General features: G+C 37.2%; 1 protein-coding gene across 3 annotated transcripts in view; it reads left to right on the top strand.

Moving 5' to 3' along the window:
- Positions 1 to 276: 276 nt before the first annotated feature.
- GPR155 (G protein-coupled receptor 155) overlaps positions 277 to 15,229 on the top strand; it is a 40,392-nt gene continuing 25,439 nt past the window's right edge. Inside the window, exons 1-6 of one of the 3 annotated variants that reach the window (XM_081052379.1) lie at positions 292 to 504; positions 2,682 to 2,765; positions 4,134 to 4,257; positions 4,593 to 5,087; positions 11,953 to 12,352; positions 14,061 to 14,226. In XM_081052379.1, coding sequence (XP_080908505.1) covers positions 4,622 to 5,087; positions 11,953 to 12,352; positions 14,061 to 14,226 — 1,032 coding nt within the window. In that variant the 5' untranslated portion in view covers positions 292 to 504; positions 2,682 to 2,765; positions 4,134 to 4,257; positions 4,593 to 4,621. Of the gene's footprint in view, positions 505 to 2,681; positions 2,766 to 4,133; positions 4,258 to 4,592; positions 5,088 to 11,952; positions 12,353 to 14,060; positions 14,227 to 15,229 lie in introns of all 3 variants that reach the window. The other 2 variants (XM_081052377.1, XM_081052378.1) reach the window with 2 other exon arrangements.

Below are 15,229 nucleotides of genomic sequence, written 5' to 3'. Positions count from 1 at the left end.
AAGCTGTGGGGCGGAAAGACTAAAGGCGACTGCCTGTGAGTTTACGAACACAAAATCAGCAATGCCCACAGCAGCCGCCATCTTGCGGGAGCCGATAGGCCGGAAACCCCGGCAGGGAGCCTAGGGAGCGGGCCGCGCGCGGGCGCGGGGTCTGGGGGCCACAAGCCTCCGCTTCCCGGCAGCTGGAGGCGGAGCCTGAGGGCGGGGCCCGAGGCTGCGTGGCTGGGAAGCTCGCGGCGAGGGCGGGGCCTGAAGGCGGGGCGCGCGGGGCGGGGCGGGGCGGGGCCGGGCGGGACCTCGCGGCCGGCTCTGGGAGGAGCTGACCCGGCCGCGGTTCTCTGCACCTCACTTTCGCGGAACGTGACTGAACTGCTGCAGCCGACAGCTGGCAGCTCTCTGCGAGGAGGGGTGGAGGTGGGAGATGACGGTGATTTCCTCCCTGCTTGGCCCACGGCGAGCACAGACTCCCTTCTCCTCGCGGCCCCGGGAATGCAGACGTAGCAGGTGAGATGGGCCCCGGGTGCGGACCTGTGGGTCCTGGCGTGACTTGGCGGGTCCCCGGTACCCTAACCCTCCGAGTCTGAGTAGATGGGCAGCACCCAGCCCTTGGCGCCCAGGCCCACTGCCTGCGCCTGCCCACCTCTGCCCCGCAGTGCCCTCCTTTAGGACGTGCATAGCTTCCCGGGAAGGCTTACATAGGGGAAGAGGGAGCTTGCCCCGTTTGAGGAGCATCTCCTTGCACGTGCATCTAGCTTGTCATTCTCGGCCTCTTCCCTTTATTCCAAGGAGTGGCCTGAGTATCTGCCCTCCTGGGAGCTACTGCCTATGTACTTGGAGCTTCGCCCCCAATTTTCCCCTTACCCCTTTTTGGAGCATGTCAGTTACTCTGAAGTTGTGATTCCCATGCCCTGGGGAAGCTGAACGACCGACTTTTTATCCCAGGCACAGACCCTGAGCTGCCTTTCGGCTTCCACTGCTGCCTGCCCAGCTGCTGGGTGGCAGCTGTTCTTTAGGAGGCCTATATGGTTAAAGAGTCTCCACACCCTTATCTCGGAGGGCCAAAGTCTATCCCTCACGGCAAGGGACAAGGGAAGAGCTGTGCTGAGTGCTCCCCACCCCGGATCTCTAGGGAGGACACTGGTCCTCTACGAGTAGGTGGGAATGGGTGGATAATGTGCCTGCCTGTTGACGTTGAATTAAGAGTACTTTAGTAGAACCACACTGTGTTATGTTTTTTTCCCATGGGTAAAGGATATTGGGTGTTTGAGAAATGAACAGCCTAAGAGTTTAAAGCTTTCTCTTGGAAGCTAATCAGAAGCCGGTTCCCTATTTTCACTTAATAACATCAGTTGTTACAATTTCAGTGATTCTCTGATTCTATCCAAACCCAATATGAAATAGCCCAAAGTGATTTGTGTATAGTATTTTTCCACTCCCTGCCCCAGTGAGTGGTCAGTGAATGATTTTTTACTGTGACAGATCAACTTGTTTATTCTGCAACAAGCTTTGTTTTGAAAGAGATGAAAAAACTGGATGTAAGTGTTTTTAAAAACTTCCGTTGCTGTGGTTCCTGTTCATTTTAAAAGAATGCTCTAGAAAGCATATTTTCCTCCCATTGGGGGGGAAAATGGTTAAGATGGGATAAAACTCTGTAAGTCCATTTTGGTTATTTTGATTTTCCCTCAGCTACAGGTATTGCTTTTATAATGTTGAGGAACACTAAAAGAAACCTCATGGAAAAGGGCACATTACTTTTCAGAGTTTTTCTCTTCAACTAACTGAAAGTTAAACCTGGGCATTGCTACAATTATTCGACCATCACCTTGAGAGCTCTCCCTTCCCTGCCAACAACTATTTACGATCAAACTAATACATTAAGTTAAACTCCTCTTAATCATTAGGTATAAAATGACAACTGGTAACCTTACGACCCTCCCCATCCCTCTATTTTAGTTGGAGGATCTTTAATACCAAGTATTCTTTTAAGATCTGGCATAGACCAATGAATTATATTTGTTACCATTCTTATCATTAGTAGTAGCACTACAACTTCTAATAGTAATTAATACCATTTATTGAAAGCCTGCTCTGTGATAAGCTACTGTGATAAGCTGCGTATAAAATCTCCAGTCCTCACAATATTCCTCTAAGGAGGTTTTTACTCTGATGTTACCGTTAAGGAAGCAAGCTAAGGTTCTGAAAGGTTAAGTAACTTGCCCAAAGAGTTGATAAGTGATAAGGCCCAAAATTGGATTCAGGTGTGTTTGACTCTTTTCACTGAACAACCACCAGTTTAGTTTAAACTGTTTGTTAAAAAATTTCCAAGATTAGCTATATAAGATGTCAGAAGGGTAGTGGCTTGGCGGGGTATAAGTGTCTAACTATTACATTGTTTTGTACATCTGACACTATAAATTAAAAAAAAAAGAAAGAAAAAAATAAAACAAGGAAGCTAGGTTTTCAAAAAAAAAAAATTCCAAGATTGATATGCTAGTATGGTACAAATAAGGGGTAGTGAGCAGTATGAGTTATTAATACTCCAGGAAGAGAAAAATAGGGAACTCTAAAAAAAATAACAGAAAACTGGGCTAGTTTATCGCCTTGTTCTTTAGCACTGCCTTTTCAAGTCTATGTCGTTAAAGGCTCCAAATGTTTAACACCTTTGTTTAATTGTTTACCAGCTTCTACTTCAACTATGGGTACCTGTAGCAACCAGTAGCTTTCCCAGGATATAATTTGACGCTTATTTGCTAAACTTCAAGCACGTGAGTATTGTAGGGTTTGTGTATATTGACCACTCCTATCTAATCTTAGTAGAAAAATACTTGTCCTGATCCAGATTAAATGTAAATTCCCTTTTAAGTGTTCAGTTTATGCCAGGGTAGCACAAAGAAACTTATCTCGTTCACACCTCTGAGTATCAGTTGTTGCTGGGTTGTGGCCTGCCATCTGAGTCTTTTTAATGTGATGTAGGTGTTTGAGAAGTTAATCTAGGTATTGTACATTTCAGGAAGCATGAGCTTTTTTTACTTTCTACCTTATTATATAAGGCCACTTTAGATGGTTAATGCAGAATCATTACTTAGCAATTGGCAATTGTCACCATATTAATTTCAAGTTACTAATAAGAACTGATTCATTGCAGAGTTGTCCAAACCGCATGTTGATTGTGTCCCTGGCAGCAAGAGGGGAGTCTGATAAGTATTGTGATATTAGCATAAAGAATTTTTCCTTGCTTTAGCATTTTCTGAACATCTTTAGAACATTTTACAACACATTTTGTGTTCTTCAACATTTTATGAACAACTTTTGAACATTTTGGAACACATTCTGTGGTCTTGGGCCTATTGCTATAGTGAAAAACTTAGAATACTTTGTAAAAAGTATATATAGAGAGAGATTTCTGTCCATGAAGTAGACAGTTCCTAAAAGAGAACATTGATTCACTAAACGATGAAATAAATCTATACATATGGAATCTGCGGTCCATACACTATGTTAGGGACACAGCAGTAAGCAAAAACATACACAGACCCCGTTTCTGGGGACTAATAAAGGAGATAGACATAAATCAAATAGTCACTCTAATGCGTAATATAACTATAAAATGAAAAAAGTGGCTTGAAGGTAAGGAACATGATTCTATTTGAGAAAAACTCCTGGCCTGGCTATGGGGTCAGAGAAGCCTTACCTGATAAAGCAACTCCTGAACTGTATCATTTGGAGGATGAGTAAGTGTTATGATGTAGAGACAGTGGGCGGGTAGAGAAGAGAACATTTTAGAATTAACTGCATGTTCAAAGTCCCTGTGGCACAAAGGCACTGTGGGGCATTCAAAAAGACCCTAATGTGTGGCAGGTGTAAAAGGAAATAAGAGTATGTTGGTGGGATGCCATCATTTCTCTCTCTTACATGCTACCAAAAATTATATTTAACTTCTGTTAAATGATTACTTTGTGCCAGATGTGATTCTAAGGACTTTCCTTGAATAATCTCAAGGTCCTCTAAGGTAGGTACTGTTATTACCATTACACAGATGAGGAAAGTGAAGCACAGAAAAAATAATTTACTGGTGCAAAGTTGATAAGTGATATTCTACTATAGCCTTCTTCCTATCCTATGTATGACCACAGGCTGGAAAGGCTCCTCCTGTCCAGTGTGTCTCCTGGATGGAGCCCTGAGAACTTATGACATTTCTGGAGAATTTTGATGCAGGTGAACATTCAGCAGAGATTCTGAGCTCCATGCTCTTAATCAGTAAGTGAAGCTCAAGTGTGGATCACGGGAGGGGACCCCGGGGCATCATTGCAGCTGTAATATTTGTGTATCTTACTTTACTCAGGTCTGATACTGAATAAAGGACAGGCACATAAATATTTTGAGGTGACCCACCTTTGAGAGACAAGAGGTTATTCTTAGCTAGGAAACACTCCCACCCTTTTTTTGGTTTTCCTTGTATTTTTCTCTGATGGTAGTTGAAGAAAAGTATGTGTATTTATTTGGCCGTTTAAGAAGTCTAAGTTTGCATATATATCCTTTCAACTAGAATTGTTCTTATTGATTGTCACATTGACTCTTCCTTGTTTCCACAGATCTGGTTGGAGTTGGAGGGTGAAAGAAAATGAATTCTTTTTCTGATTTACCTGCCAAGAACTTAACCATTGCAGTCAATATGACCAAGACTTTGTCCTCATCAGTAATGCATGGATTTAATTCCACTAATGACCCACCTTCAATGTCAATAACAAGGCTTTTTCCAGCCTTACTGGAATGCTTTGGCATAGTCCTTTGTGGCTACATAGCAGGAAGGGCCAATATCATAACATCAACACAGGCCAAAGGACTGGGAAATTTTGTCTCCAGATTTGCACTTCCAGCTTTATTATTCAAAAACATGGTTGTACTTAATTTAACCAATGTAGATTGGTCTTTCCTATATAGCATCTTAATTGCCAAAGCTTCTGTATTTTTCATTGTATGTGTATTAACTTTATTGGTTGCCAGTCCTGATAGTCGATTTAGCAAAGCTGGACTCTTCCCTATTTTTGCTACACAAAGTAATGACTTTGCCTTGGGATATCCTATAGGTAAGTTGTTTTTTATTTTTCAAGTGTTTAAAAAAATGCAAGTGTTTTAGAAGGTAACAAAATTTAAGGCTTTTAATTTATCTAACCATTTGTTAGTGATAGATACTCTTATATCTGAGAAATCTTTCATATTTTTTCTTAAATACCTTTTAAATTAGGATGAATTATATTTTTTCCTTAACTTCAGAGTTTGAGGCTCCTTCAAAGATCTACCTAAAATAAATGGTCATATCCAAATAAGCTTTGTGAATTTTCTTTCTAATAGTATTCTTTTTCTTCTCAATAATAACATGTGAAAGGAATTTAATGTCCAGGAGAGATTGAATTCTGATTTAAGTTATGTAAAAAAGATAGGCATGTGTCTGTATAAAAACAGTCATTATTAAATGATAGCAGTGGAAATTTATGAGAGACTTTTTCCCCTCCCTTATTTTTCTTACCATCTAGAATATATATTAATTTACATTAACACTCATTTTTGAGCTTGTCCTTCAAAATGGCAATGTACTTTAGTTGAAGTTAATTCCTTGTTTAAGAACAAAAATGGTGAGGGTTTTTTCACCTTTCCAACTCTTTATTTATTTATTTATTTTAAAGATTTTATTGGAGAAGGGGAACAGGACTTTATTGGGGAACAGTGTGTACTTCCAGGGCTTTTTCTGTCAAGTTGTTGTCCTTTCGGTCTTAGTTGTGGAGGGTGCCGTTCAGCTTCAAGTTGTTGTCCTTTCAATCTTAGTTGTGGAGGGCGCAGCTCAGATCCAGGTCTAGTTGCCATTGTTAGTTGCAACTAACAATGTGGGGTCACAGCCCACCATCCCTTGCGGGAGTCGAGCAAACCGGCAACCTTGTGGTTGAGAGCCCGCGCTCCAACCCACTGAGCCATTCGGCCACCAGGGAGCTGAGCTGCAGCTCATTGACTTCATCTAGTTGCAGAGGGTGCAGCTCGCTGGCCCATTGCCCAGAGCTTGCGCTCTAACCAACTGAGCCACCCGTCCGCCCCTGAACAACATTCTTGCACATATTGAATTTACATCTTAATGGGAAAATAAAATTAAAATAATATCAGGTAATGACAAGGGCCATAAAAATAAGTAAAGTAATAAGTTATAGAGGGATAGGAAAGAGGAGGTGCAATTTGATGTAGGGGGTAAGTAAAGACCTTTCTGCTATACCTTGTGAACAAGAGACTGAAATAAATTTAATAAAATGGACAATTGAAATCTACCATTAACTTTCAGATTTCTTATCCAGTAATTTTGACATCCCCCCCCTCAGATTATCTCACCTCTGGCACCAAAAGGATTCTAGTGGACTATACTTTTCATCTTTCTCCTCCATCTCTTTTACCAGAAACAGATATACCTTAAAAATTAAATAACTATGAGTAAAGGAGGAGGTTTATGAGAGGGGTAAAAACTAGGCTATTAAATAACTGAGCTGTAAATAGTCAGAAACTAGGTAGGTGTTCTTTAATGTTATTGAATTTTAAAATTAAGGATGAATCAAGCATTTAAATAAAGACTTTGGAAATAAAGGCAAGGAGTTAATGTGTTTATCCATTTCTTCAAAGTCATTAATACTTTAAATTTGTCAAGGTATTTACATTATAAGGACCTGAGAGGTAGCTCAGTGTCATAGTGTTAAATATTTAATATATATTGCTGTATCTTAATTTGGACATAAACTGTGAGTGTATAGTTTCATGCTCATAGATTAGTAAGCTCTAAATAGAACTAACATTTGTAACTTAATAGTTTATAGAGTACTTTCTTAGTATCTATCTCTTTTGAGATAGGGCTGATATTATCATTCTCATTTTCAAATAAGAAGACAGGCTTATAGAGATTTAATTGCCTTATCCCAGGTCGCACAGTTTACAGGTGCCTGAGACCCAAACCTAGGTCTTCGGGTTCTAAATCCGGGGCATTCTCTTATGCTACACAGTTATGTAACATGCCCATTTACTCCTTAGAAGACCCAACTAGCCCTTGTAATACATTACTTTCAGAGAGAATCAACATTTTTATTATATTGACTTTAATCTGTAAGTATTCCATAAAATGAGTAGTAATAGAAAAAGACCTATTAAATGAGTTTGTCCATTTTCATATCAAAGCAGACTCTCCAACTAAAAAAAATGTAGTCAGCCATGTTCGTCGCTGCTTTTCTTATGCCCCACATTACATCGGTGAATCTGGAAATAATCATGTTCCCAGCAGTGTGCTGCCCAATTTTTCCTGATGATTAGGCTTATAGATTTTGAGTTGTAATATCTGTGGGGTGTTTTTTTGTTATTAAATTACAAGTAATATAAGAGCTCTTGTAACGTTAGATTGTAGACAATAACTACCAGAATCTAATAGTATACACAGAAGTACATTTTTCATATACCTGCAGATTAGAAGGTGTGATACAGAGCTACAGGGTCGTATGTCTGCTGCAGTGAGGTTATTTTTTATTGAAGGCCATGCCCATCTGCCTGCTGGCCTCATTCAGTATGAACAGAGAAGACTGTGTCTCTAGAGAGAAGACCCTCTCACTTTGTTACGTGGCCTCTCCCAGGAATTCCCACTCTCTTGTTCACAGATAAACATCACAGCTTATAAGAAATATCCTTTTTAAGACTTTGGTCCACAACATCAGTCCAATTTATATGTGATTCAGGAGAAAGTAGGTAATGAATAAAGAAAAAGGACAGCCATGTTTCCTTTTTCTCTATACTATGACAATTATAACAGTCTATGAAACTACATTAAAATGATTTATCTATACCCAAGTGACAGGAAATTACAGTGCCCTATTACAGACTAAAAAGCTCACTATTTGTTAGAATAGTTCATTTCATAAATACTTAAAGAAATCTGAGTGTGAGAAGAAACCAAGAATCTACCACAGTGAAATGTTGATTTCAGCAAATGAGAGCGGTTCCCTGCCTCTGTCATTAAAAGACACTAATAGGGCGTAGTTAAATCCTATAATTTATTCTTGAAACAATGCTGATAGCATAAGTACCCTGACTAATCATAATTATGCTCTAGTGCTTGAATTGTAAACAAAAAGGAAATGAAGCATTTAACTATATGCCCATTAAATAATAGAATGATCTTGTCTGAGTCTTTGTATTAGTTGCTAGGGATTGAAAACCTGCCGGAATCAAAAAAGGAGCCACAGTGGGTGGCTAATTTTGTCTTAGTTCTTCAAAGCTATGTATAATAATTCCTCATAGTGGGATTCTCCCCTCCCCCCAAGAGCCTTATTTAAAAGTATTAATTAATTAGAACTTAATAGTTGATATATTTGACTATAACCCTAATTTGTTAATATGGGTCACTTTTTTCATACATTTTTTTCAGATTTGGAAAACCATCTTTAGATTGGTAAAAAAAGAATAGCACTACCAATTTATAAAGACGTAATGTTAAGTAACTATGCAAATGAATGGCAGAAATGGGCTGAAATTTCCATGTTGAACCATTTTCTTCTATTAATTTAACAAGTGTTTACTTATTCCCAATTTTTTGCTGTCCCACTAGACTACACTTCTTTTGCCTTTAAAAACCTGTTCAACTGATTTAAAATACCCCAGTAGTAACCTGCTTTATAAATATTCAGAATATAGAAAAAGGAGAAAATTTGGATATAAAAAGAAGAGGTTAACAAATAACAATTAAATTACTGTGTGTTATAAAATACATTTTTACTCTGAAACCTTTGATATTCATTGATGTGTTAATTGCATTCAGCAACTATTTTCAGATTTGCTCAGCACTGCTGGGAACTGGAGGTGATAAATGGATTTGAACTTAGAATTTGTTTAAGTGGCACTAGTATAAAACAAGGTATTAGAGCCATCCAGAGAAGAGGAGATCCATGATATATTTTGGAAGGTTGGTGGAAGAAGTGGTACCTGAGAAACAGTAGGCAAGATTTAGATTAGAAAGGAAAGATTTCAAGAAGTTGGGTTGATGGTCAACATATAGAACTAGTTATGAATCTGATGTTTGTCTGGTGTAACTATGATATTAAACTGGCTAATTGAGGCTTTGCATTAAGGAATAGATGGGTATTCCCAGAGAGATGAGCTGGGTAAATAAAGGGCCAGTTGTGGAGATTGGACTGTGAAAGTCAAAAGAAAGGTTTTATAGCTGTTCTTACAGGTGGTGAGAGCTGTGGGAAAATCTTAATTTTTGAAAGTTAAGATTTAGATGGTATTGTATTGTCAGCAGTGAATATAATGGATGAAAGGGGTGGTCAAGAAAAATCAAAAGGATATTGGTTGGAAACACATTAATCTGATTTTGAAATTTTTGACTAGTGGCCGTAGTAGAAATCAAGAGGAGAAAAATACGAAAGATCCTGCAAAAGAAGAAAGTACTTAGTGAATGGCTGGCCACCGATAATAAAGACTGTTGCTCATATTTGCACTGAGCTTTCAAACAATCGAAAGTCTAGATTATATGATGGAGATTAAGTGCTAGTGTGCCAGGAAAGTAAATTCTGGGGAGGGGTTTTGTGTGCTGTAAGTTGTCAAAGGAAATTACCTTATGCATTTTATCTTGGCCACTTGGGAAGATTCTTATGCTCAGATTGAAAACACAAGGCTTTTCCAAAATATACTCTATTTTAAAAAGAGTGATGGGCAGGTGCGGATGCCTTTCTCTTAGAGATAGAATATCTCATCAGAAAAAGTATAGGTACCTAGGAATGGTTATCAAAAGTGCTGCTTTTTTTACTTAAAAGATGAAACCTTATGAAACCTGAAAGAAAACTACTGAGGGGTATAGAGTTGGTATATTTAATTTGGAAATTGCAAAGAATTTGTGAAATTTTATGTAAGCAAATATGTATTGTTTAACCACTGCTTTATTTCAGAACTATTATAGACCTCTGTATGTGCTTGGCTAAAGAAAGGGAATTGACTCTCATAAAAAGTAGTTTTTAGCTAATGAGAACAAGGTGAACTTCTGCAGCTTATATAATCTAGTTACATAACTTTAATGGGACATGTGCATGATATTAACTGAACTTACGTATCCCAAGTAAACAAATATATTTTCCTACCTTTGTCACTTTATCTTAATGTAAATTGAGAAAGTTAATCTTGAACATTTTTTTTCACATGGTTGCCTCCTTCCTTGTGAGTGATTGTGTTTGTTCTTTTCATCTTTCTTAACCTCAAATCATTTATGAATCAGCTTTCATATAATAGATTGAACAATTTCAGAACTCATTGCCAAACATGTGCCTACAGACCAGGTTGCTTACTTCAAAGTTCTAAGTTGCCCTGATCAACATGACCAGGCCACCACCCCTCACTTCCACCAAGAAACTGCTAAAAGTCTGATCCAACCCAACTACCCCCTTCTAAGGCGACTCAGAGGGATTAAGTTCTAAAGTCATCATGTACATTCAAACCCTTGAAAAGGCCCTTAAATCACCTACAAAATATAGCACACATACTTTGTTTGTGTATACTGTACCATTTCTTCTAAGTCTAACAGAGCCAAATTTTTTTCTCTCGCATTGTTGTTCTTCATTGAACAGCAAGTGAAGTAATTAGTTTACATTTCGGAACATGCTTTATGAAAAACAAAAAAAAACAAAAACAAAAAAAAACTTTTCCTAAGAGGGTATAGTTGAATTTGTGTTAGTTTAATGTGCTTTACATGACCACTATATTCCCCTCCCAAACATTTCTTATCCAATTTTACATCCCTAATTCTTCCGCATCCTCACTGGTCTTCTCTAAAGCCATTCATTCCCTTTCATTCCTCTCAAATGGAGGTTGCCCGTTCTCCCGCCTGCATACTGCATGAGCAGTGGTAGATAGGACTGGCATCCTCATAGACACCTTGTACCTCTGGTGGGCCATTGTTTTTTGTTGTTTTATAAAAGCTACGTCTTTGAGATTCGTGCTCCTGACTAGACCACTTAAACTCATTGCTGTCATCTGCTGACCTCGTTCTGGTCATTTCTCCTGCATTGAAGACTTGACTGTCTGGCTCCCTGTTAACTTCTCTACTCCCAACTTTTGCCATTATCTTGTTTGACATTAGCATTCATGTGAACTACCCATCAAATTCTCTCCCTCTTAGTTCCTTGACCTCCTAATCTCCAGTGATGTTCTGTACTCCATTTCAGCCACCAACTAACCTGGCCATCTTAGGTCATCCTGGACCTAGTCATCTGGGAAATAATAAATTCAGTAGCTCACTATCTGACTTACTCTGAACTCCTAAACTTCCAACACCATGTACTTCTTAGACTTCGCAGAGAACTCCAGTGTCTGACCCCTCTACTTTCTGTCAGCCACCTCCCATCTTTACTTCTTCTCCTGTATAGCTTGGACTCCATCACTTCAGTGGTTGTTTTGTGTTCGTGGTCTCCTACATGCTTCTCAATCCTCCATACCCTGACTTCTGCTTCACCACTCCAGTGACACTTCTCTCTCAAAGGAACCAACAACCACTTTGTTGCTATTACTACTTAAGCATTTAATTGGTTACAAGAATTTTACTTTGAATTGTTTCTTTTAGGAATTCTACAATTCTGCCCTTTTATTGTGACTAGTCTAAGCCGCTATTCAGTAAAAATTAGTGGGTATTACTAAAAATCATTTGTAAAACTTGCTTATGATTTTATAATATAATGTGTGGTTTTGGGGTTTTTCTTTTCTTTTTTTTTTTTTTTTAGCTTTCTTACTAAAAATGTACTTTTTCCAAAACAAGGCTAATGAAGTCATTCTGCACTATTTAGATTAATTTAAAATATGCTGTAATTAAGCTCAAAAAACATTATATACATAATTTATTAATATGCTTCTGTGGTAATTATTTTTAAATCAATTTTAATTCTTGTTTTTCAGTTGAAGCTTTATATCAAACTACATACCCAGAATATCTCCAGTACATTTATTTGGTGGCACCAATATCTCTTATGATGTTAAACCCTATAGGGTTTATATTCTGTGAAATCCAGAAATGGAAAGACACCCAAAATGCTTCTCAAAACAAAGTAAAAATTGTGGGACTTGGACTTCTGCGTGTATTACAGAACCCAATAGTATTTATGGTCTTCATTGGCATTGCCTTCAATTTTATTCTTGATAAAAAGGTGCCCGAATATATGGAAAATTTTCTTGATGGACTTGCAAATTCTTTTTCTGGATCAGCTCTATTTTATCTTGGTCTTACAATGGTAGGAAAAATAAAGAAACTGAAGAAGTCGGCATTTGTTGTACTAATACTTCTCATCACAGCTAAACTGTAAGTTGCACTTATTTAACTTGGGGATTATACTTTGTGGAAGCCTTGAATTTAGCCAGTTTATTAGGATGTGTCTGTAACTATTTACTCCTTTCAATAGTCTAATAATAATAATCCCTCTGAATTGAATAGTTGTGATTTAAAGGAAAATATGATGTGGAAAGTCATTTCCTTATTCCGTGTAGGTAATCCATTTTTCTGTCACAGGATAAAGACTATAGGTTTCCCTTCAGCTTTTATATAATTTTACTTAATATCTCCTACTGCCCCAATTCGATCGTATTTTTAAGGAATTTTGCAGGATTTCTGAGTTTTCTAAATCTATTAAAATCTTAAAGTCAAAAGCATCTTAATCATGATAAAACAATAATTTTTAATATAAATTATTTTTTATCATGAATTTGGGGAAAATATTCTGTAATTCTGAGGGTGGCTGAATTTCTAAATAGAAGTAAGTCAATATGCATGATTACTATCAAACATCTGATCCTAGCCTGACAAATAAAAAGTTCTTATCAGCTCCTTAGTTACTAGTTCTTCACCTTACTTAGCTCATTAGCCATGGAGTTATATTTCATGGTGCAAATGACATCAATTTTAGTGCAAGATTATCCCAAGTTACTTTGGGCATATTTAACTATGGAATTCAGCTCTTGTATAGACAATTCAATTCATGAGACCAATGCAATATGAAATAGTATCTATATTTTCAAAATAGTAAAAATAAATATAAGTTATGAATATTATTTATCATGGTATTATGATCCTCAGAAGTAAAGTATTAATTAGTATTGCCACAGTAATAAATAGGGGTCTAACAATAATAGTATTATCAACTTCAACTTAGAAGTAGAATTTAAATATTCTCATTTTTAAAATCTTTTTTTCTGTGTCTTTGATCCCTATTCAGTGATTTCATGTTTGTTTGTTTGTTTGTTTTTGGAGTAGTTCTTTACTCCACCCTAGAGCATCTCTCTATGTGCTGCTGTGACCATATCATCAACCATGGTCTTGTTCTTTTTAAAGGAAAGCTCCAGTAGCTCAGCTACTATTGATATGCTCTTTCTTGTTTAATAATTGACTCTTGACAGAGTCTGGATTTCACTAATATTCTGCCCTATTTTAGTTGTTTCAGTTCCCTTTGCTAATTTTTTTTGTCTTTACAAAGATGAAAAGCTAATTGTAAGATACCTATTTTTCTACTGGTTTTGAGAATCTAATTGAGCAGCATTGTTATCATTACCAGAACCACTTAAACCCCTGGTTATAATAAAGACCAGCTTTTTTTTTTTTTTACAGAAATGAGTTTAGTAATTTTCTTGAAAAAAGTTTACTCAGATTGTCAATCTTTTTTTTTTAATGTTTCAATGAACTAATAGAGGAAGCAAGAAACAGCAACTATTACTACAACTTTTTCAAGAAAATTATTTGTAGAATCAAAAAAATCTGAATTTTTTTCCTCCTAATCCCTGATATTTGAAGTGTTTCTAGAATAATGTTATACTATAAATGGCTCCAAGTTGAATTCTTGATTCTTTCAACAAAGGGTCCACTAGTGGGCATACAGGGAATGTATTCATGCCAATAGATATACCTTCTGGGCAGGAAGAAGAAGAATAACGTAATGCCAAGTTCACTAGAGTAATTTACTCCTTGGGGACCAGCATGCTTTAATATTCAAGTTATGATGCATTTCTTGTTTCTCCAGCCTGGTGCTGCCACTTCTGTGCAGAGAAATGGTGGAACTCTTGGACAAGGGCGGCAGTGTAGTGAACCATACAAGTTTATCAAATTATGCATTTTTGTATGGTGTCTTTCCTGTAGCACCAGGAGTGGCTATCTTTGCAACACAGTTCAACATGGAAGTAGAGATTGTATGTATATACTACTTTCTAAGTTTGATCGTTTGTGTGGTTAGTAGAAAATGAATTTCCAAAACACAGAAATCAGCATTCTTTTATGAGAATTTGATATCTATAAGCTATTTCATTGTGTATAAAGAGGTATCATGTAACATCACATAACAGAATTATTTAATCTGGGTCTTTATTCAGTCATGACTTTTTTCATTATTCTTTTTTAGTTTGAGTGTTTTATTGCTGTACTTATACTTAAGCCTAAAAGTTATTTACAGAAGGGTAACTTTTGAAATTTTGAGGGAAAATAACCTACTTCATTCATTGATAACTTAACCACCAGATGCAAAAAAAACCACATAATCAACTGCAGTAAATAGCTAAAATCAACACCAAATTGTTACCAGTGTCTAAGCATACTGTAGATGTTATGTACAGCATTAGAATAAATGTTTTTGAAATATAACATGAAGGAACTAAATTGTTTAACAAAGGTCAGTGCCTTTTTTTAATCTGTAAAATGTTTGCATAATAATTTTTCTCTTTTTGAGTTGCTCTTATTACCCTATATTTTATGAAATAGTATCAAAGGAAACTGGTCTTCCATTTAATTAGATCATTAATATGGTTTACTCCCTAGAACCTGGAAGATAACCATGAGCAGTGGAATATTTATTATGTGTTATGAGCAAATATAAATTGAGTATAGATTAGGAAAAGAGCCAAGGGAATATAACTATGTTTCCTTTTTTTGTTTTTAACTGATCTTATGTTTTTTTTTAATGCTACTTGAATTTTTTTTTAATTGGGGAATATTGGGGAACCATGTGTTTCTGCAGGGCACAGCTCAGCTCCACGTCCAGTTGCCATTTTCAATCTTTAGTTGCAGGGGGCGTAGCCCACCATCCCATGCTGGAATTGAACCGGCAACCTTGTTGAGAGCTCACGCTCTAACCAACTGAGCTAACCGGCTGCCCCTCCAAAAGCTCAGTGGCAGCTCATTGTCTTCAATCTAGCTGTG

This window comes from Rhinolophus hipposideros (genome assembly GCF_964194185.1).
Source record: "Rhinolophus hipposideros genome assembly, chromosome: 6".
Classification (NCBI taxonomy): Eukaryota; Metazoa; Chordata; class Mammalia; order Chiroptera; family Rhinolophidae; genus Rhinolophus; species Rhinolophus hipposideros.
The sequence above is the reverse complement of the archived record's forward strand: the minus strand, read 5'-3'. Positions and strand labels throughout refer to the sequence as shown.